The sequence below is a fragment of the Drosophila bipectinata genome, chromosome 3L, assembly GCF_030179905.1.
Source record: "Drosophila bipectinata strain 14024-0381.07 chromosome 3L, DbipHiC1v2, whole genome shotgun sequence".
NCBI classification, from domain to species: Eukaryota; Metazoa; Arthropoda; class Insecta; order Diptera; family Drosophilidae; genus Drosophila; species Drosophila bipectinata.
The window spans coordinates 8,884,905-8,909,287 of NC_091738.1; the positions used below are offsets into that span (position 1 = coordinate 8,884,905).

At 39.4% G+C, this 24,383-nt stretch overlaps 1 protein-coding gene across 2 annotated transcripts in view; it reads left to right on the forward strand.

The window, feature by feature from the left end:
* Positions 1-1,484: 1,484 nt before the first annotated feature.
* The window catches only part of Eip75B (Ecdysone-induced protein 75B), an 81,463-nt gene continuing 58,564 nt past the window's right edge, over positions 1,485-24,383 (forward strand). The window contains exon 1 of one of the 2 annotated variants that reach the window (XM_043212114.2): positions 1,485-2,966. In XM_043212114.2, coding sequence (XP_043068049.1) covers positions 1,565-2,966 — 1,402 coding nt within the window. In that variant the 5' untranslated portion in view covers positions 1,485-1,564. Of the gene's footprint in view, positions 2,967-20,721; positions 20,822-24,383 lie in introns of those variants that run through there. The other variant, XM_070280354.1, reaches the window with a different exon arrangement.

A 24,383-nucleotide genomic window follows, 5' to 3' on the forward strand; every position in this document is an offset into this window, starting at 1 on the left:
CTTGCAAAAGACCCTCAGCTGTTGGCCATTCAATAAAAAAAAAAAAGCAATTAGAAACAAAAATGCCTGAAAATTGCAGTCATCGATGAAACAGCTGTGAGATTCCAGCGAAGGAATTTTATTTGTCGCCCGAGTCGCAATGTGTTTCAATAAGCTGTTCCTAATCAACAAATTCGCCAAACTCTCGCCCGTCATAAAGGTCAAATGTCAGCACAGACAAGTGTAAGAAACTAAACCCGAAAATCAAATTCAAATCAAAGAAAGTGAAAAAGAGCTTAAAGCCGTAAATAATACAAAGTGGCCCTCAAAAATCAAGCTCACACAACGCTCCTCCCAAAAAAAAAAAATTTGAAAATAAAAAAATTAAAACCTACTATATTTTTCTAGAGGTGTTTAAAGAAAGCAAACCAATTCTCCGGAAGAAGATAAACAAAAACATTGAAAATAAAATTACTGCTCAGGTTTATAATAAAAATAAAAACTAAACAAAACGTCAACTTCAGCGTTGTGTTTCATGTGCAAAATATTAAGAAATATCTATATAAATAAAGGTATATATTTTTGGAAAAGATTACTAAAACAACGTATTATTAATTCTTGTAACTAGTATAAAGAGAGTTAAACTAGTGTAAGCAGTGCATATAATAACAATTTAAAGGTTTAAACTTTATACACACTTAATACGATCATCAAATATATATTCTTATACATATTATTCAACGATTTTAATCAATCAATACATCAATCAATCCAACAATCAATTCAATTCAAGTGAGTTTTGGTAAATACTTAATAGAATGTTTACTTTTCTCAATTTTTTTTAACAAGATCTATAAATCTGTATTATCTATTTTATAGCTACTTCAAAGGAATACCTACAAAACATACTCAGAAGCTGCGCTGTGGATCGGGCAGGATATTAATTATCAAACAGAAAACCATCAAGTATTACTAGCTACTAAAACTAACTCATATAACTATCTCTCGGCCCAAGTTCATTATCCAAAACTTAACTCAACGCAACTCATCTCATTGTCAACGGAAGAAGCCTCAGAAATCAACAGATAACAGATAAAGGATATATATATATTTAATTATATGGTAACGATCAAGGAACTTTGGGCAGGTATAGTAGGAACAACGCTAAGCTAAGAGTAAGGACTAAGGACAACAACAATTCTCTAGGATACACAATATAAGAAATAGAAAGGGATAACTTTTTCATGCAACTTTCAAGGCTGACAAAAAAAAACAAATTTTTTGATAATCCAAAAGCAACAGAAAACAAACAAACAAGGCAACAAACAAACAAACAAACAAGCAGCTAAAAAAAAGCGTCAAGAAGAAGAGACTGATTTTAATTAATTAATTAAAGAGAAAGTAACGGCAAGGATATAGAACAGATACAGAAACAGCATTGAGGCAACAGTGATTCAGGATCAAATCCAAAAAAAAAAAAAAAAAAAATTATTAAACCAACTTTCCATACACAAACATATTAAGATTATATCTAAGACAGATCGATATTTTTGTGCAAATTACCATTTTTTTGGATATATACATCATGTTGAAGAAACTCAAGTGCATGGAGGCAGTCCAGGCAGCCGCCGCAGCGGCAGCAGCCACCACCACCACCACACAACCAGGACCAGCGTCCGAAAACAGTCCTGGCGGGGGATCCACGGCTTCCAAGTTGATCAAATCGGAGCCCATCGACTTTGAGATGCTGCACCTGGAGGAGAATGAACGGCAGAAGCGGGAGCGGGAAAGGGAGCCCAGCAGCAGTCATAGTCCTGCCCCGGCCAGCCAGCAGAGGTATACCCATGTGCAGGTGCAGACGGTGCCCCCAAGGCAGCCCACAGGCCTCACCACGCCAGGAGGCACCCAGAAAGTGATCCTCACGCCCCGGGTGGAGTATGTGCAGCAGCGGGCCACCAGTTCCACGGGCGGCGGTGGTGGTGGCGCCTCCGTGAAGCACATTTTCGCGCAGCAGTCGCGCTCGTCTCCCCTGGAAACGGCAGCTCTTCTGACCACCAGCTCGGGCTCTCCGCAGATAATCATCACCCGCACTCTGCCCTCCAATCAGCACATGTCGCGGCGCCACTCGGCAAGTCCTTCCGCCCTGCAGCACTTGCAGCATCAACAGCAACAGCGCCAGCAATCGCCACCCCCCCTGCACCACCAACAACAGCAGCAACAACAGCAGCAACAACAGCAGCAGCATGTGCGGGTGATACGCGACGGGCGACTGTACGATGAAGCCACTGTGGTGGTGGCAGCTCGCAGGCATTCGGTTTCGCCACCACCGCTGCACCACCACTCGCGATCAGCGCCCGTCTCCCCGGTGATCGCCAGACGAAGCGGCGGGTATCTAGAGCAGCAGTATCAGCAGCGCCAGACGCCGCCCTTGGCACCTCCTCCGCCCCCACCTCCGCCACCACCTCCACCACCACCCCCACAACAACCACAGCAGCAGCAGCAACAACAGCAGCAGTATATCTCTAGTGGTGTGGCACCACCCACTGCAGCAGCTAGAAAGTTTGTGGTCAGCACCAGTACGCGACATGTCAATGTAATCGCCTCGAACCACTTCCAACAGCAGCAGCAGCAACATCAGCCCCACCAGCAACATGTGATTGCCAGCGTTAGCTCCAGCAGTGGAGTGGGTGGTGGAGGCGCCTCCAACTCCGTTTCAGCCAGCTCTTCTTCTTCGCACATCTTTCGCACGCCCGTCGTCTCCAGCAGCAGCAGCAACACCAGCAACAGCAACATGCAACATCATCAGCAGCAACCATCGAACCTTGGCAGTGCAGCAATGCGACCACCTCCTCCACCACCACCACCCAAGGTCAAACACGCCTCCAGCTCCAGTAGCAACAACAACAACAATAACAGTAGCAGCAGCCACACCAACAACAACAACATCAGCAATGGCGAGGAGCCGTCTAGTTCGATTCCTGATCTAGGTAAGTGTTGCCACAGAGACTGTCTTACCACTCGGACTGTTGAAATAGCCACCAGTTGACCCTGAAGGCACTTGTCGAACGTTATATGGTTCGAATAAGTCGGTTGACAGGTTCCTATACGGAATATGCTATATACTATATATACTGACACTAAGCAACAGTTAATTGGTTTTTAAAAACATACATAATTGCATTAAGTAACATTGAAGAGATCTGTTAATTATTTTGTATTATAGTCATGGGATAATCTTATATAGCCTAGCTCTTTTAATATCTTTTATCTTTGTTGGAATAGATATATCTTTTTTATTACCAGCAGTACAGTGTAGAACTGGGCCAGACAAACTTGGTATGTAGGAAATCGCAATGGATTTAGTGACTTGCCAGTGAGTCAGCGCCTAATAGAGCTGTTTGTACAGTTAGACATACAAGTATATATATATATATTCACATTCATGGTATGACTCGGAATAACGGTAATGCTGCAAAAGGTCAAATTAAATATGAGTAATTTTACTTTCTACAACAGTTGGGCATAAAAAAAATAGTAGTAGAATGGAATATAATGGTAAAGGCACGTTTTAAACTGGGAACTCTATGAGGTATGGGGTCAATGGATTTCTAGAGTGAGGGGTATTACGAGTCGAAATCTAATTGAAGTGAAAGTCTAAATACGTGTGGATTATTAATTCAAAAGAAAACCACTTGACGAATAAAATAATTCCAATTCATCATTGGATTACCTCATAAATTGGGATTGCTTTGAAGGAATGATATATATTCCTATATATATATATATATATGTATATATGTAGTGTCCAGTCCAATCAGCTGCTGCACCTCAAAAAGCAAAAATTTCTACGTATATTTAAGATTTAATTATCAATTTAAATTGAAATCGTTTTTGGGGTTTGGTTCTTATTCTCGGCACACTTTTTAGCATTGCCAAGGTTGCGCCATATACTCAGCTATACATATATAGATTTCTATATAGATTTATATATATATTTGTGTTAATTTTTTTTGTGTATACAACAATTGCTTCAGAGTGGCTCTCTCTCTTACCTTGAACTTCAACTGTGGAATAAACTTGCCGCTCAGTCTGACGTTATGTCTGACTTTTGGTTGGTGTCGTATCTGTATCTGAATTGAAATTGAATCTATATATGGGACAAAATGCGTATAACTTGTATACAAAATCTGCATTGTTTTGATACAATTTTTTGTAGAGTGGCTTTTGCTTTTTTATTTTTTTTATTGCAATTTATGAGTAAGATTGTTTTTTAAGACCTATTTGCATTGGAGATTTTTTATTCCCGACTGCTTCCGTTTAGTCTGGCACAGTTCTTTAAAGGTGTGCCCCACATTTCTGTTTAAAACTTGGCTGAGATCATGGCATATTTTAGGGTTCTAAGCATAATTTCTAAGAATAGAAATTAGACAGTTAAATACAGAGATTTCTATGATTGTCTCCTAATTATTACTTATTATTGTTTAGTCTCTGATTTTATTTGCATAAATTATTCACTTTCAATTTCTGTTTTTTGTTTGGCTTCCCCCTCTCCGAAACCTCTAATTAATCAAATCTTTGTTTATTTTTCCACATAATCGGCTCAGCTTAGTGCGTCGATTATGTGACCAGAAGTGTATTGTTTTTTTTTTAAATCCACAGGTTAAATCATATGTTTGGATCGGTATTTCCAGCTAAGTGGGTAACCTGTTCCACGAATCTGACAGAGGCACGGATGAAAGTGACAGTTGAGAATGATTTTCGGGCTGAGAACTGACGGTATTCTAATGATTTCATTAGCTCAGGTTCTGGGTTTTTGTTTTTTTATTCGCATGGAATTGTATATATTTTTATTTATTTATTTTTGTCTCAAGATACGCTTAGTTATACAATGTATATATGAGCGTGTATGCTTATATGGAGAATCAGGCGAACTGATTTCTTGGGCAATGGCTCGGCTCGGCTTGTCTCGGGTCGGCTTGATGTTCTTGCCGTTCTCCTTTGTTGCTTGGCTAATAAATAAACGAGTCTGCGAGCTGGGCAAATAAAAGTCAAGGCCAACCAGGCCGCCTTGATAGATTTATGTGCCTTTTCCCCACTCCCGAGCACATTGGCTGTGAAAGGGCATCCTTCGATTCTGCTACCTGTTTCTAAAATTTTTCAATTTATTCCTCCTTTCTCATCCTGGTAGTGTCGCATATGCCCCCAGTTAGTAGGGCATTCTACAATTTTCAATGTCAATGCCAAGCCCCAGTTGGAGACCTTAAGCTCCACGCATCCCACATATCAGCATTGGGTCAACACAGAATCTGCCAGTGTGTCGGTAGACCACTCATAAATGTCTATATTCCTCTCAGAGTGTATTTTTATTCCATTGTTATCATTTTGCGACAAGTGACAGGCGGCAATTGAGGCAAAGAAAAACACACACACTCACCCACGGGCTGAATAAGAGAACTTGGAGCGTCAATCAAGACACTTTCTAGCCCTAAAATAAATACCAATTTTTAATGAAAACCATGGTAGTAGAGCTATTACCTAAATCTAATTTTTTTTAATTGCCCGGTTATAAGCAATTTACAGATCATCCTCCATTGAGGCTGAGATTACAAAACACTTGACTTTCGCTCGGGGCTCAGGGCAAAAAATAAATTGTTTACCTCATGCTCAAGCTGTTCTTGGTAGAGCCTGTAGAGACTTACGTTCGATGGGAAATAATTTGCATTCGCTCGAGTTAGCCAACTGTTGCGTAAACTGTTCTATTAACTAGTATCCCCACTGTTATGCAAACTCTTATACAAAGTGGCAATTTAAGCTTAGCTAAGCTAACTGCTGATGCAAACTTTAATACCAATATTGTGTTTGGGGAAACAGTTAAAAGGTTTGTTAACTTTCTTACTGATAAACTATTACGGTACTATCTCTTACCAAATTTTCAGATTTTAGTTGAAAGTCTATAATTTGATTAGCAAATGAATTGATTGCCAAATATTGGACAGACCAGGGGATATACTCGATATACTACTGCTTGAATCTGGCCTTTTGCGTTCTGGCCAACTTAGTTTGCTTTTGAATTATTTTTCCGGATTGCCTGGCCTGGCCCAGTCACTGGCGACGACTGCCGACGACCTTGCCAGTGAAATTGCGCTCTCCCGCTTACATAATACCCCTAGGAGCAATACTAAATGCAATTGCTAGCTGATATTTCGCCTCGAGACCGCACTTATACTTATTATTCAATATAATAAAAGTCAAACGCGTAATTTGTTAAGGTTCGCATGAACTACATACATATATGCCTTTGAAAAAATAAAAATAAATTGATTATGGCCTATAAAAACCGATCAACGATCGCAGCAGAGCACCGATCTTTGGGGGAGGGTGGTAGGTTGGGGGTTCTACGACCTTGGGCGTGTTTGTATAACCCAATAATAAATAAATACACGGTTCTGCTGCTAATTTCCCTTCAATAGGTTTTCAGTGCTTTGTTTGTTGTGCAAATGTTTCATAATCAAGAAATGATTGAGAGCCAACAATGTTATATCAAAAGATTAATAATTAAGTATTACTAGGAGATTTTATTAAAAAAAAAAATTATCAATTCATGCCAATCCCTTTCCCTTAACATGAATTCCTGGCTAATGTTTGCTCTTAATTACCCGACAATTGATTGATTTATAACTGTTGTACTAACTAAGCTATGCTTAATACAATATCAATTGGAATCTAATTCTAAATCAACAAAACATTGACACAAAGTCACGTCAAGTCCCAGACTGGTTATAACCATTTTTCAGTTACTTAACCGATGGAAAAAAAAACGGTTAACAAAAGTATCTAGCGGATTAAAAAAAAATGCCACACAAAGCACAACCCAGAACCTGTTCTAATAGGAAAACAAAATAAAAAAATAATAAAAAAAAATGCAAATAAAATAAAAATAATATTATACAATGTGCAATTGTATAAAAATGCGAATTACAAGTGGGCGAGTGCCATAAAAATGATAGAAACAAAAACAATAACAAAAACCAAGCACAAGGTCATTCGTCGGCATTAGAAGCGGAAGAGAAATAGCAAAAAAAAAGGCAATAGCAATAGCAATAGAAAAAACAAAGCAAAATACACAAAAAATGTGACACACTAAAAGCGAGAATACAATAATTAAAGATGTATGTATGTATGTGAGAGTGACAGGGATAGAGAGAAATAAAGACAAGTGCTGCTGGCGTAACGTAAATCTAGAACACTTCCTGAACGAGCAAGCGAGAGAGCGAAAACAATTAGCGAAAAGCGAATTTGATTACAGTTGCATCTGTGGCGGGGCAACGGGGCGTATGAGTGACGTACTTGAGTACTGTCTCCCTCTAGCGGGCGGGAGCGGCTGCCAGCTGCCCTCGCCAACCGTTACATTTCGGATTGTGCATTGAGGCTGAGTAACGGTATCACACTAGGCCATGTTACAAGGTAACATTGGTAATCCCAGACCCCCGAGAAGTGTCCTCCCAACTGATATGGCATTATATGATTCAAATAACGGTAATAATAGATATCTCAACCAGTATATTTTTAATAATTTTCTTAAGTTTATTTTATAGATCACTCTATCTATTTGTCCCTGCTCTTGAAGTGCGACTCTGACATTATTTTTATTTCTGATATTTTGTTGCATTGACACGTGCCGCATTTTTTTTTGTCGCGAAGGTTGCACAGTCTGAGTCAGTTTGGTGGAAAGCTTTGAATTTCTTGAATCATCTGTTTGGATTAGAAGTCGATTTGTTGGAAAGGCACGCAAATTCTTGGATCTGAGTTCTATTCCAAGGCAACATAAAGGTCAGAATTTATAGAAAATTATAGTCCTTATCTCAGACATTAAGAAAACTTTGTTGCTCTGAAGGATTATGGCAAGGAAATTTAATTATGTTGTGAAATCGTTTCAAACTTTTAATTCCCCTTGAGTCATAGCCAGACAAAATGACTTGCCAACCCCCAATGTTTATGCAAATATCAACACCAGTCAGTCCCAGGTTCCAAGTCCCCTTCAGAGCCACCATGAAGTTGCCCTAAATTGCACATTTAGGTCATGAACCGGAAACGTCTTAATTACATGAAATAAGTGAAGCTCAAAGTCGATTTAAATGCACCACAAAAGTGAAAAAAAAATGCAAAATGAACAAAAAAATCAAAAGTGAAAAAAAGTGGAAGGAAAAAAAAGGCGCAGACAGCAGAGAATTACAAATACATTGAAAACTTGAATCGAGAGTTAAATAATTAAGCTGGCCAGCAGAGCAGAACAACAATGGGAAGAAGTGGGTATTGTCAGACAAAGGGCTCAGTCTCGGGCTCTTCAAAAAATAAATAAAAATTGGAACGAAATCCGTGCAGACAACAGTCATCAACAAGATATAGGGATAACCAAGATATGTCAAGGTGATCGAGGTCCTTTATTGACTTTAAAGCCTTTAAGATTAGTTACTTTTAAAAAAAGTTACTTGAGTTAAGGTTCTTTATTTTCGAATAACCACTGTATCACTCAGAAGGAATCTTAACGAGAAGAGTCTGAAATCGAAGACCTTGAACTTTGGTAACAACAACAGCATTCAGAACAGTTCAAAGCTGCGAAGAGAGCTGGAGCCTGGAAGAAACTGAAACGATATTAAATCAGGCAGTCTCTGGGTCCAAAGTAGGGCAGGCAGAAAAGAACAGCAGCAGCAGCAGCGAGAAGGGGATATAGCTTGTCTGGTTATTAGCAGGATCGGCGCAAAAAAAAATAAAAAACTGGTTCCAGAGGGATTGCAAAAAAGATCCCATCCCTTTGCCACATTCTGCAGTCTCCCAGGCAAGTGCCATTGACCTACAAGGAGAAGTCGTTGGCTTCTTGTGGATCTCGAAGAACGCAGGCCAGAAAGAGAAGGGACATGAAATGAAGAGAAAGAGAAGGCAGGAGAGGAAGTGCACTGCAGGAAAAATAATCAACCTAACTACCAAGATTAAAAAAATAATTGATTTTACGAAGAAAAGTTCTCTAATTTGTTCTGATTTATAAGAATTAAATTTTAATTTAAAATTTTTTTATGAAGAATTCTTTTGTTAACTGCAGGGGGGTCTTGGGGTTGGTAGGTGGGCTGGCCTTGATATTGTCAACGAAATGACTTCACCCGAACAACAAGCAACAACCAACAACAACATTTAAAAATACAATATCAAAAGAAGGAGATAGCCTAAGGGAAGAGAGAGAGACGGTCGCTAGAGCGTCACGCTTGGGACATGGGGGCGCTATTTATACCTTTATTCCCCTGTTGCGCCTCTTTTGTGATCTGCTTTTTGTTTATTTTGCCCGCCTAAAAACAGGCACATTCTGCCCTGCCCCCCTTTCCTGATCACCCTGTTTTTTCCCGCCCAAACTTCTCCCCAACTGGCTGCGATTCGGATCGCGGCTGTACTCCAATCTGCAATCTGCATTCGCTGGCTGGACCTCAAGTGCAGTGCCCTTGACTTAGGTCAATAACACACACGATCAGTCGCAGTTCTTCGGTATTGTAGCTCTTCCAAGGGATTAGAAATGTTTTAAAAATAAATACACAAGGGCCTTTTCCACTGAAATCATCCTGGTTTCCGCTAGGAAGCCATTATCTTGGGAAACAGGACTTTATTAAAACCAAACAAATACCTAAAGTAGCCGCACACGTCGCCACTTAAAATTCTCGCCGACCGCCCATCCTTGGACATGCCATTGCCACTTGACAGTGACCTTACAACAGCCGAACGTGCCACCCCCACCCACCCACCAACTGCCGGCCCGATTTGACCCCCCCTGTTTGCCCTTCATTGAGCTGCAAATGCTGCTGCATAACCTTTGCCTTGCATTTGGAGGCGATGCGCATGAACCTGACATTGAACGTGAATGCGATGGCAATGAAATTTTCTTACACACTTCCGCCAGGGCAAAGCAGAGAGGCAGGGGGGCGTGAGTATATATAAGGAGGAGCCTTGTGGGTGGGTGGGAAGTTAATGGGTGCTACTTCTCGTCCTCTGGAGAGGACGGGGCTACCATTTTTGATGGCCCTCGACATTGTTGCTTTGCTGGGCTTCTCATAGTTCTGAAACTTGGTTGAGTTTGGGGGTTGGGGCTATTTGCCGGGGTTAAAGTGTGGAGACCCGACGCTGTATCGGAGGTCAGGTCATGGCCGAAGCACTTGACATTTTTCCCCTGGTCAGGTTCATAAATATTCAAGTGCAAAATAGTTTTCTTAGGTTTTCCTACTCATATATGGGTTAGTGTGTCATATATGGGTTAGTGGGTGATTGGTTATTTCTTATAAACAACATGGGATAGGCTAACTAATGTCATTGACCTTTAATGGGTTTCTTAATTAGGCTCATAACTCATCAGATTAGTACTTCAGGGAAATGAGTAATGTTTATTGAGTAAATTATGATAGGGTTTCATTATATAATATTAGCTTTAATTGGAAGTTGTTTAGGAAATCCACATATGATAAATAATTCCCAAAGAGTTGAGCAATTATTTCTTGAACGAAAATTACAGCATTAATCCAGCCATATAATACCAGACCTCTTGCAACTTTGCTTATCAAACTTTCCGAGAAATGACAAACTGAAAACTGGCGTGGAAAAAAAAGGCAAAATGTTCATAACACCAAATTAAATTACGTTTTCTGCTCACACTCACGTAACAGCTCCTGCTTCTCGCGTCCTTTTTAGCTCTTCAACAGTTTGGAAAGTCACTTAAAAAAATATATAACATACAATTCAAAGTTTATATGGTATAAAAATAAAACCCAAAGATCTTACATAAAGTTCTAAATTTAAAACTGCTTTTAAACATTTAAGCTGCTTATTAATTTTATTACTCATCCGCACTGTTGGATTTTAAGGTTTCAATCTAGGAAGCTGCTTTCTAGGTTACAAGAGATTATTCCATATAAAGTAATACTAATAATGAAAAAAAAATCTTTTATTTTAGAAAGAAAATTCTAAAATTCCCTCACATTACGTATACGCCATGTTGACTATTTCAAAGATTTTAATAATATTTCCCCGTGTATTGGTTCTGCTGCTGAAATTGACAAGTTCTTGTTCATGGTCAGGGTCGTGTTGTGGGATGCCTGTGATGGTGTGTGTGTTTTTGTATCTGTGTGTGTGTTGGGACTGGATGGCCTGCAAGATGGCAATGAAATGTGCATGCGTTGACAACTACAACAGCAGCAACAGCAAGCTGGGTGCGCGTGCTTGGGGATTGTATAATGAACGCACAAGGACAAGGATAAGGACAAACGACAGGCTCTCCATCCCCCCGTCCCCACCCCCCAGTCTGCGTGTGTGTGATAAGCAATGTCAATGTCAACTTATAATTGCCATTTTTTCCTCAATTACCACCACTTCATATAATGAACATTGATTTTTTGGCTAAAGGACTTTTTGGTGTATTTTTTGGTGTAATAACCTTTTGAAATTCTTTCTTGGACAATTTTGCGACTATATTTGGGTATTTGCTAAGTTTCTTTATAGTCCACACCTCTACTGGTTACTATATTGTATATTATTGCGAAAATTTGGCTTTGGGAAAGGGGAAATATTCGACAGAAGCCTTGGCTCACTTCCGTGCCTTGAGTAATTTCCTTGGCAGCTTGCCCACTGTGCTGCCAGAGTTGCCACCACACATTCAGCCACTCATTCAGTCACTCAGTCAATCATCAATTTTTTGCTTTGACGTAGCTTGGTCTATATTGACCTCACCCACATTACTCTATTTCATACGTACAAGTGTAAGTATTATTTTAGATTTCCCTACCCCCCAGTCCCCAGTCCGTCTGTTCCGAGTGACATTGGGCATATATACACTATACCTTCATATATATGTAGTTTGTGTTTCTGAGTGCATATCGAACTATACGATATCGGTTAGTCGACCGCCAGTTTCCGCATTAAGTTTTCTAATGAACTTGGTCGATTGGAATTACAGGTGCACTATAGGCTAGAGGAAGCAAAATCGAAACTGAGACCCATTTACATAGGTGATTTAGGTGTATTATTGACAGAAAATTTCACGATTCACATGGCTTTCTAATGAGAAAATCTTTATTCAATACCGATCAGGTGGCTACTTTGTATAGAAATACTAATAAACTTGTATTATTTATAGTTCAAGTCTTTTATATTAATTTAATTAATTACGTATTATTTTGTATTATTTTGTATTAGTTAGTAGCTGTATTAGTTGAAAATCTACTACACCCTTGAATATAATACAAAAATTATAATAATAACGAAATAACCACACAATAGGGCGTAGAAAGGGGCCTAGCATGGCAGCCAGCTAGAGCGATAGAGATAGTGTTTCGGGCTAGAAAGAGAAGGACAGACTGGCCTTGCCTGGGGTCTTGTGTAAGCGACTAAATGGAGAACTACGTAATGTGTGTCACTTGCTCCACACCAGCGAAAGGAAACATGCATACATATATACAGAGGGTGGGAGTGAGATGGGTGGCAAAAAGTAAAATGAAAATAAATTGTGATGGTCAAGGTCGTTGGCATGTGCGCTTTGCGCAATAAAAAAAAAACGCTAAAGCACAAGCTAAAGAAATGAGGAACAAAATGTGCAAAACAAACAGATAAAAGTTGGGGAACTCTCTCTCTTTTTTTTTTTTTTGCTCGACATGATGTCTACAAATTCTTAGAGGACCACCGACTGCCTGACCCACATTTAATAATTAATCTCACCTTTACATTTTTTTTGTTGTTCTTCTCGTTGCAGGTATGTACCAGAATGCTTTATGATTCGGTTGTCGGGTCCAATTAAATGTAAGTCACTCTCGGATGCCGGTTAATGCCACTCAACGTCAATTAACTGGCAATTAAGCCGCGGGCTTACCTTTGCCGGTTCATTCGGGCCCCCAGCCAATTACCCGCGGGCAAGGACTCGCCTATGTCCTTGCAGCACTAGACCCCCTCTTGTGTTTTTTTTGTTATTATTTTTGAATTTTCCAGTTTGCAGACAAAAAAAAGAAAGAGAGAACCAAAGCAAAAGCTTTCGCCTCTGTTGAAGGTCAATTGCGATCAAGGGCAGCTCAATGTCGGATCCTTGGCGCAGGATGTGAGTGCAGTGCACGGAGAGAAATAAATCGATTGATAGATTTTCACCATATTACGTATACGCCTAGTATACCTTTGCATCTAAAAATATAGAAAATAGCCTTTTATAGCCTCATTTTGTTTGTTTTTTTTTTGTAACCCACATTTCCCTGAGTAGCTCCTGCAACATGCCATATCCCACCCTTTTGTTTTTCCATTTTCCTATTTTTTTTTAGGAACAGCTGTTTGGCTTTTTCTCTCTGCCGCTGCAACTGTTGCGCCACCCGGCAGCAACTTGTGGCTTAGCACCTGCACTCAGTTGCAAAAAGCTCTCTCCCTGTTGGCCACAAAAAATGCACTTTCTCCCTCTCTTGTTTTTAGAAAGTCTATAGAACTTTCGAAATAGTTGCAACGAAATTCTAAAGCTTTGGCCATAAGTTTTAGCTGAGAATGCAACCCAAAAAGTGCAAGATGCATTTGGAAAAGCTTGGAAAACTGGAAAATGGTTTTGCTAAGCTTTAGTGTTAGATGGCGCATTAGGTAGTTTTGGGCAATTCTATATTTAAGCCAAAACCCTAAAGAATCCTAAACAAATAGAGCCATCACAACAGGGATAGACACGCAGACCCATATTATTACTGAAACGACCTTAACCTTGAACGGGGGAAACCATTAATTTATGTTGTTGTTTATTTTCGGCTTTTCTCATTTTATTTTATTTTGGAATTTGCGGCCAGCAACGAATTTAATTAAACGTTTCACCCTCCGCGGCGAGAAAAAAAGAAAGAAAATATTTCAAATATTTCTCCTGAACTTTGGCCGTTTCTCCTTCGACTATATTTTCCTTAACGGCCCAAAATGTTTCCTTTTAGCCATTAAGTTCGGCTTCGGGCGGTTGGTTGGGTGGTGAGCAGTGTAGGGTGTTAACTGGGCTGATTGCCACCGCCACAAATAAAGGGAGAGGCCTATAAATTTGCCACATAACTCTCGCACACATTAGCACTTTGTCACTGTGCCTAGCTAGCCGTCTTTGTCGCACTTTCCCGTCAAATCAATCAGGCTGTCCTCGTTCCTCTTGGTTTTTCTTCTTTTTTTTTGGTTGCCAGGCATGTGTCGAATTTCGGTGGCGGCCTTGACTCTTAGTAACCTTTCTGTTAATTCTAGTGTTATTAATGGAGCAATTCGTGGAAATTGCCTTCAATGCCTGGCTCTTTCTCCCTCCTGGTGGTCGTCTCTTTCACTTCCCTTTACTTTTATTTTCAAGATAGAGCTCTCCTTTGCTTTTTATGGGTTAATTGAATTTACTGGCCGCATTGACAAGCCTCAGAATTGTTTAGCCTGATGCCAAATTATGATAAATGGTTCTGAGCTCAACTTGTGGTGATGGACGGGAAACATTCAGTAGCTGTCAGGATATACAAATTTTTCGTTGGGCCACGTGCAAAGCTTAGCCACCTACACAGGTACTGAAAAAAAATTAGAACATAAAAAATAAAAATATGTTTAATAGCGAAAAGGTTGCAAGAATTACATACATACTAATATTTCTATAAATTTTATTAAGTAAATATTTGTATAGTTTTTATAATAGTTTTTATTTCTAATTTTTTTTAGTGTAAATAGTCCTCAGCATTCATCCCTTATTTCACTTTTATTAGCAGCCAAAGCAAATTCATGGTCAATGTGTCAAACCCCCTAGGGCCCAGTCGAACTAGAACCTGCTACATAAGCTGCTTTCCTCACCGACCTGTCAGCCCCACTCTCAGGCCTTACCACCACCCACTGCCACCCCAAAACCACCCACTTTAACTCCCCACTCAGCTGTGGGCCCCACTTCTGCAGCCTCAATTTTGGCCCAGTTGTACTAGGCCTTTCTCTCTGGGCTTGAGCTAAAAATAACTCATACGCCCCATGTGCCCGCCTAAGGCTTTTTTTTCTCACTTGGAAATTCCTTGCCTACTTTATGGCGCGCTGTTAGTTTACCGATTTTCCGAAAAATAAAAAAATTTAAAGTTTTCTGTTTTAAAATTAAAGGAATAATATTATATATCCTTATATTCCTTCCACTTTAATTAAAAATTTTAGATCTTTTTATTAATAAATGGTGTAATAATTATGAACTCTATAGAACCTTTTAATATTTAAGACTAAAAATATTCATTATCCTTAATGACATCCTCATTATTTGCATGCCTCCCACAACTGAAAGCCTCCCCATCTTTCTGAGCAACTCGTGACCTAATGACCTAACTGTATGCGAGCTTTCGTCGGCCTACTTAGCATTGGGAAGATACACATCCTCCCCATCCAGGCCATCTCTCCGTCTCTGTCGTTATCCTTAAAATTTTACCTCCTACATATGTTTTAGCTTATTGAAAACGGGCCACATGCTTCCTACTCCTTTATATTTTTGGTTAACACCCATGGGTTTATTAGACTCTTAGGTGTATTAGTATTTGAAAGCGGTGCTCCTTTTTGCGCCTTTATTTCATGGCTGGCTCACATAATGCGCATTAACAAGTAGAACACACACCAGCACCTTTGGAAGAAAAATTCGGGTATGTTTGCGGACTGCCTCAATACTTCCTCGAAAGCTTTTCCGCATAAATTTCTTGCTTCCTTCTCGTGGAGCTTTCCCCAAATGAACACAGCAACAAATGTCGCACGCGCTGCCACAATAAAGGCAACAAAAGCAGTGGAAACTGCTGATTAAATATACACCTAATACCAAACCAATGCCTACGAAGTTGTGAACATATAAGGCAGGTTGTACATGGGTTGACAAGAAATAACTACAGTAGTGACTCGGAAATAAAGGGTATCTTAACTAGTTAGTTTGAAGATTGAGGCTATTCTTATAAAACTCTCATAATATTCTTAAAACTCTTTAAATATTATAATAATAATATATCGAGTCTACTCTGCAAAACATCACTGTATGTACAATAATATTTATTTATGAATTTACTCACAAACATACATTGGTATCTACAGTACATATTTATTCGCAAAAAAAAAGAAATAAAGAAAGAAAGCCCACCCGCTGTCGACGTCGATGCCGGAGCCAGCGTCGCTGCTTCTATTGTATTTGTTGTTGTTTGCGTACTGAGTAAATAGGTGAACGACCGTCGATAATGCGCGACCTTCAAAATAATCTGGGCCAAGTGCTGTCCCAGTGTGTATCGGTGTGCGTGGGTATCTCTGTGTATCTGTGTGTGTGCTGAGCATTCACGCACTCTCACTCACTCTCTTTCACTCGGTCTCTCCCTTCGGCCGCCATAACCTAACGCCCCCTATTTGGCCCCCTCATACCTTCTCCACTCTTACTCTCTTCTTTCTTTTCTGTGAATTACTTTTATTCGCTCGCGTTCAGCTTCTTCTTTTATGGTTGTCTGCTGATTTTGGAGAATACAAATTATATTAAATTATATTTTATTTATGGGCTTCCTATCACATTTTTTTGCAAACAACTTATTTAAAAAAAATTCCACAATAATGGAAGGCAAAACAAATATGAATAAAGTGAAGGAATTTCAGGGGATTGAAGAAAGAATCGCAATTATTTTGAAGAGTATTTATATTTATTTCCAATCCTTAATTAATCCCTAAGTACATGATGCTTTTGAACAGCTGCCTAAAGCTTTTATTGTCAAAAGTCCAGCTCAAAGCTTTCCCAAAACTTTCCACGCACTTTTCGTGACGTTTTGAAGGGCCAAAGTCGTTGCACCTTATCCAGGACAATGACATGACACAGATACAAACACACACACACTCTCATGCACAGCAAATACCGTTAGGTGGCCATTTGCCAAGGCATTTGAATTGCATTGCCGTTATTTTTTGGTTTTAATTAAAATTTCAAAATGGCTTTTTGTCTCTCTTTCAATTTCAGACGGGGTGGCTCAGAAGGGGTCAGAAGGTTGTGGTTGGATAGCATTTATCGGCGCCTTCTGTTCTATTTGCATGGAATGGAATCGTGCTGTGAGGTGAGCCGAGTTCATGTCCTTGGACGAATTTCTCCCAGAGTTGAATAGACATCGAAGGTTATCCACACCATAAACGTTTATGGAACTTTTGTGTGTTTGGGTTAGATGCAGAAATAACGTCAGCAGGAGAAGCAATTACATGGAGGTTAACTATTTTGCGAAGAAAAATATAACAAAACAAGTTTAGCATTTATAATTTGTATTAATTAGTGACATAGCCTGACATAGCCATTACTGTAGATAATAGAGGGGAAACCCCCATGCAGAATGATGGAGAAGCGATCTAGAAATCGTTTAAGGTGTTCCGCTTGAGAATCGGCCAAGAATTGGCGAAGATATAAACATCACAGTGGGCCCTATAGGGGAAAACCCCATTTTCAAGGGATCCCATCCGAAAAATGGACAAAAATTCTAAAAAATATTTTGTCTCAGGATTTTGATGCAAAATGATGGAGAATCGATCCAGAAATCGTTTAAGATACTCCGCTTGAGAATCGGATGAGAATTGGCGAAGATACAGCCATCACCGTAGGCCATAAAGGGGAAAACCCCATTTTCAAGGGATCCCATCCGAAAAATGGACAAAAAATCTAAAAAATATTTTGTCTCAGGATTTTGACGCAGAATGATGGAGAATCGATCTAGAAATCGTTTAAGGTGTTCCGCTTGAGAATCGGCCAAGATTTGGCGAAGATATAAACATCACAGTGGGCCCTATAGGGGAAAACCCCATTTTCAAGGGATCCCATCCGAAAAATGGACAAAAATTCTAAAAAATATTTTGTCTCAGGATTTTGATGCAGAATGGTGGAGAATCGATTCAGAATTCGTTAAAGGTACTCCGCTTGCGAATCGGATGAGAATTGGCGAAGATATCGACATCACAGTGGGCCCTATAGGGGAAAACCCCATTTTCAAGGGATCCCATCCGAAAAATGGACAAAAAATCTAAAAAATATTTTGTCTCAGGATTTTGATGCAGAATGGTGGAGAATCGATACAGAAATCGTTTAAGGTGTTCCGCTTGAGAATCGGATGAGAATTGGCGAAGATACAGCCATCACCGTAGGCCATAGAGGGGAAAACACCATTTTCAAAGGATCCCATCCGAAAAATTGACAAAAAATCTAAAAAATAGTGTGTCTTGTGGGGAATCGATCTGGTTCGAGGAAATCGATCCGTAATCTTTAAATAACTTTTTCTTACCAAGGCTGTCTTACCTTTTACTTGACTATAATCCGTTGTCATCTGGCATCAGTGGCAACCTTGTATTCTCTCCAAACGAAACTGTATTCGTCCATTAAGACAACCCCCCTTTCAATTTGCTCTCGACGGTGTTTGCCTAATCGAATCAGCGGCATATTGCTGGTGGGCTAAGTGCTTTTTATTTTCACACCGTTTGGCGCCTAACTCGTTTAATGGAGCACTACTCGGGCACCCAATGGTCGGGCCGGCCCAGAGTGGTCCAACCCACACCCAGTACCCCAGATGCTGTTGCGAACTGCAAACTGACCCTGAACCCGGCCAACGACACAGAATCGCTGACTGCCACTGCAACTGCGGCTGCGACTGAGACTGCTGGCCGGGATTGTGCAACATGGCAGTCGAATTGAGGGCAGACCCAGAGGCACGGCCTCAGTGGGCGGAGATATAGTCGCCCCCTCCATTTGACGTGGCAGCAGTCGCAGCAGCAAAAGTTCAAATGCGTTCGCTGACATTTTTCCCCCAGCTCTCAATGTCACTCGTACTTGGATGGAGAATCCAGCGCCAGCGCCAGCGGATGACGGTGGATGGTGGAAATAATCCCTATGTAGCTCAAGGATCCTGTCGCATTCGCCATGCAAAAGCCACAGACATAGACTTACCTAACCCAAACATTTGCTAGCTGGCGAATCCTCTTGTTTGGATCACAAATGCAGTTAATGGTTCTGTTGTTGCCATAAAGATTTTATTGCTGAATAAATCAGAGATATGTAGAAACTCGTATAAAACTAAGAAATTTTAATAGCTTAAATTATGGCTTAGATAAATGTATTTTTGTTGAATTCTAAGCTAGGCTTTTATTACCAAAACTACTAAAGAATATGTAGTTGCCTTTCTTATTATTACTTTATTCTAAATATATTCCATCTCCCAATTAATTTATCTTTTTTTAACCCATTATACCTTTTCTATATTTAGTTCCTTTTGAGAGGATTTGTTCCTTTTATTTCTTTCCTTTGGAAACTTTTTGTGGGGGGCTTCCCATATAGTTGGTTTTAGTTGCCGATGCTGCCGAAGCCTTGTTCGCGCCTCGTGTTCTCGTTCGTCAGTCCGGCCTTGAATAATTCTTCTGTCATTGGCATTTTCACAGTTCATTTAACTTTGGCCCGTTCTGCCTTTTCTGTCTTTGCATTGGTTTTTTTTGTTTTTTCCCTCAACTCGCAGGACAAGACTTTTGAAGCTTCTGTTGCCAACCGGGATCAGATTGAGCCTCATTCCTCCTTATTATTTTTTTTGTCGGTCAAAATCTGGCTAAACATCGACCATCAAATTAATGCGAATCAGTCTGAGCCAAGACCTCACAAATTGGCCACGATCTGAAGATAATGAAGGAATATAAACAGGTTTAATAAAGGGAAACTGTATTTATATAAATATAGGCTTGAGATATTAGGTTTTAATATATTTTATTTTTTAAAAGAGAGACAAAACCTAAAACTTATCAAAACAATTAAAATATTTAGTTATAAAAAACTTAAAAAAACTATTAAATAAATAATAACATATTTTTCAAATCATGGCGCCAATTTACTCTATCTCTTTCACTCCCCCAACAAAATGCCGGCTTTGAGCTTATTTCTAGAACTGCTTGCAAGCAGTGGAAAGCTTACGGCAAGCTGTTTCTGCGGCCGCATGGCCGGGTCGGCCGCCCCAAAAACAAAAATGAAAAACAAAATGGGGTGCCAGCTGATAGAAACTTGCGATTTTTCTGCTTCTGCATTTCGGCTTTGGCGCCGAGCGTTTGTTGTTTTGCTTATTATTCTGCGTTCTTCGCTCGCTGCGCGTGTTCGTGCCAGAAACTGAACACTGACTGTGAGACTGTGACCGGCGCTCAAAAAAATATTTCCCAATTCTTCGGCATTTCCAAAAAAAAAATTTTAAAAAAATAAAAAATCAAACAAAATAAGAACTATATTTTTTGGGTAGTTCCTCAATTCAAGTGTCATAAAATAAAAGAGATAAAAAGTCTTTCTAAATGTTAAATAAATAGCTATTTTAGAGCAATGTTGAAACAAATTGTGGCATTTATTAGATGAAAATGCATAAAGACTTGTCCAAAAATAAAACACGTAAAAAATTCCCCATTGTTGCTATCTTGTGATATTTCCGTGCACACAAATATTAATTAAGAAAATATTAAAATACAAAATATAAACACTACTATCATCAGCCAAATCAAACGGGTTACTAGACTAGTTAGCTAAACAAATTACAAACTCACAAAGGTGCCATACAAAAAGCCTTATTAAGAAAATAATTCAAAAATAGGATACTACAAGAACTGATACCAATCATAGCCAATTTATAGTTGCGTTAGTCAATCTTAGTAAAAAGCGCTACTTCAATTCAATTATCCTATAAAAGTAAAATACCTCAAGGATCAGGCCTCCTTTTTTGTGAAGGAAAATCAAGCAAGATGACTGTGGGTAGTCGGGAGGATCTGTTTGCCCAGGCGAAGCATATTGATGATACGGAGCGTCTGATTGGACGTGTTTTAGCTGGTGAGTGGATAAGTGAATCACTGGAATATAATAAATATAAAGACGTAATACATTTGCCCTCAGAATATACATACATAGATATAACAATACATCTATATAGAGTACTCATTTTTCTCTATAGAACTAATATCTATCTATCTAGTCTTATTATGTTAAACTATTTATTTTCCCTCAATGTTTAAAGTTTATTATTTTCCCTTTTTTAATAAAGAAAATATGTAGCACTCTGCTCCATCCTTAGCTTGCTCATCCCACGCCATGGTTCTCTCATCCTCAATAATTTTCCCCAAAAACTCGCCAAAAAAAAAATGATTTCACTTTCTATCTTTTCTATTGGCTCCATGTACTGGCGTGTATTTTTGGCGCTTCCTCAGCGGTCGTTGAACTCATTAACCTAAATTTTTCCTTTTTTTTTTGCAAAAACAAAAGCAAACGCAACAAGCTTTAGGCTGGGAGAGTACCAAAAAAGCCAATGGGAGGGTCATGACGATAGCAAATTGGGTTTTCGATATCTTTGAGGAGGAAACTCACTAACCATATCCTTCTCTGAATAATTTATTGATGTGGAAATTATGATTAATATTTGGCGCATAATTGAATTACATACTTGTGCTTGGTAATCAAAAATTTATGTACGTAATAAATGGTATTATGTATTCTACGTTTATGCGGAGACCAAGTTCCTAAAGAAAGAGGAATGTTTGATGAGAAGAAATTAAATTAATAAATAAATTATAATTTCTGTGGCTTAGTTTCCTCTTAGATGTTTACTTATTTTCTTAAATATTTATTTAATGTTTTTGGTTTATTTAGACTTCCATATAGTCTTGAATTTGGAAGCATAAACATCGTATCTAAATGAGAGGGAGTCCGATTCTAAGCACCAATCAAACCCCAGCCGAAAACCCGACCGATGCCCGAAGCTGAACGAAAGTAAAAGCACGAATAGCGATATCAGGCACTGTCTGTTGTTAGTGTTGCCATTGTCGTTTTTGTTGCTGGTTTGGCTTTGGTGTGGCTGTAAAATCTAGGCCAGGGACTCGTCCGGTCGTTGAACTTGGCGAGTGTACGGGACGCGATGCCGCTCGATGATGGGCGGAGAAAGGGGGGTCGGAGCGGGGAGAAAGCTAATTTGGCTTTCAATTGATAACATTCGGCAAATGCCACTAAAGATTGCCACCATAAGTGTATTTTTTTATAACCATTGTAGGTAGAGTTTTATTTTCCTACCACCGATTGTTGCAAGTGACTGGTTTCTACAAACTGAGACACTCAGACAATAAATGCACGTGTTCCAAAAGTATTTAGGGCATTTGTTGACATTTTGTGGCACTTATTTTTTTTCCCAATTTATTTTCTGAGATTTATGGCAGACACTATTAGGTTTTTCGCTTTGGAACAAAATTCTTTTCGGGGTGTTTCGGGGAATAAATACATATGTTAAATATTTTGACATTTATAGATTGAAAATGAATGAGAAATTATATGATTATTTATAAACCTTTTGAACATTGATAGTTTTTTTAATAGGCCTTCAAATTATTGCAAATATTGACCAAGTATTACCCATATCTTACAATGGCTGTTGGTTTATACCATTTCTAGCTTTTCCTTTGAATTGGAATTAGTTTCTCTATCATTTTGATATGTTTGCAAATTTTTTATTCTTTTTTTTAGCCATTTTGCTGGGCGATTAGATAAAAGAACCGTCAGTCTCCGATAGCAACGTACATAGTTTATTCGCCCTCTTTTTTTTTCTCCAAACTACTTGAAAGTGTCGAAAAGTTTGCTTTTTTCCAACTTTTAACCCTTGAACTGTCTTGGGGTTTGTTTTCCTAAGCCTTAGTAGGATTCCCTGCCTTGTCCCCTATTTCTCTCTAATAAAACTTCCCCCTTTTTCTCTCCCAACCTCCACTCTCTCTCTGATTTGTCGCTTATCTCGGTATATACTCACTATATTTCGCTCTCTGGGGTTCTAGGCATTGTGGCTTTGGCCTTGGAATCGCCGTGGCGTTCATTGACCTGAAACTCGGGTTTGTTTTTTCATTGCTGCCTGCGCCCCTATCTGTAACAGTGTGTGTGTATGGCAGTGTGTGTGATTTGAGTGTGCCTCTGTGTGTTTGTTTCTATTATCGCCATAGTCGATGTACGCGGCGATACGATGCCAGCCATATGACCTAATAAAATTTTTTGTTTTGCTTTACTAACGTTTGCATTTGCTGGGGGGGATTAGAAAGGCGGGGTGGGACAACAGGGGGTATATCTAAGGTTTTTCGGTGATAACCATATAAATTATTTAGGCTTCAACAGTGCGTATACTTGATATTTTTTGCTCAGTAACATCTTTGATAAACCTAAATCTGATATATATTTTTATTTTTGTGATTTATTAAAACTACATTTATTCTTCTCTGACAATGAGAAATCACATTTGCCTGTCAGCCTGCACCAGACAATTCCGAATTCTGTGCCAGCCATACGTAGAAATATTACTCATACGCAGCGTTGCCACCGCAAAGAGAATAATGCAGCGAGTCTCTGACGCTCTCCGACTGCAGTTTTCTGGGGTAAATGCATCAGTCGCTTTGGGCCAATGTCCGACCTTCAATTTGGCCCGGTTCTGGCGCCCAATTGGAGGCTCCATTGCAGCATCTATACTGGGGCCACTTCACCCCGATGCGCTCCTGTTGTTCGCATATATGTATGCCCCTGACGGAAAATTTGCTTAACTGTTTTGTGCCTATAGTTTTGCAACTTGCCGAAGCGAAGGCTGAAAAGCGTTGGAAAATTGCTTAATTCATGCTGTGGTTGTATGGAAGATCAAAGATTAATTGGATTGGAAAAGTTGTGGCAGAAGTTAATGAATGTGGGCTGCTGGGTTTTACACAAGGTTACAAGGTTGTTCTTAAATAACTTATAGTTCTTTAAATATTTCATTGTTCAAACATCCTAAAACCACGTCTAATTATCAAATATTTATTCTCTTTCTAGGTAAGTCAAATGCAATCGATCAATCACTAGTCTAGTCCCCCGATTCCCGTCATGTAAGTCATTGCGAATTAACTAATCCCAAACGAATATCAAGCACGGCTCGGCTCGATCGGTCGGGTCTCGAATGTCATTAAAGGTTTTTCACCTGGCCCCTGGCTAGGGAGGGGGGGTTTCTAGTGGGCCACAACCTTGCCACAGCTGAAAACTGAGTCAAATAACTCATAAAAATAAATGTGCGCGGCCGTTCTAAGACCCACACGATTTGCATTTTTGCAATTGAATCAAAAGGAACGAGAGATACGAGATAGAGTGGCTAACGCTTCGTTCTATGCAATAAATAAATTCAACATAATTTTTCTTAATGTCATTTTTTTGTTGCGCTTTGTCTAAACTGAACTCCGAGTTGAATGCACGGGCAGCATTGTAAAGCAATAACCTCGATCTAAATTTACACACAGATACAAACTAATACAACTACATAGTCACTAGGCTCACTCAGAGATGCAATTTTGTCATAGTTGTGCTCTGAACTTGCTCTCAATTCGAGGAGGGCAAAGCTTTGAGCGGAAAG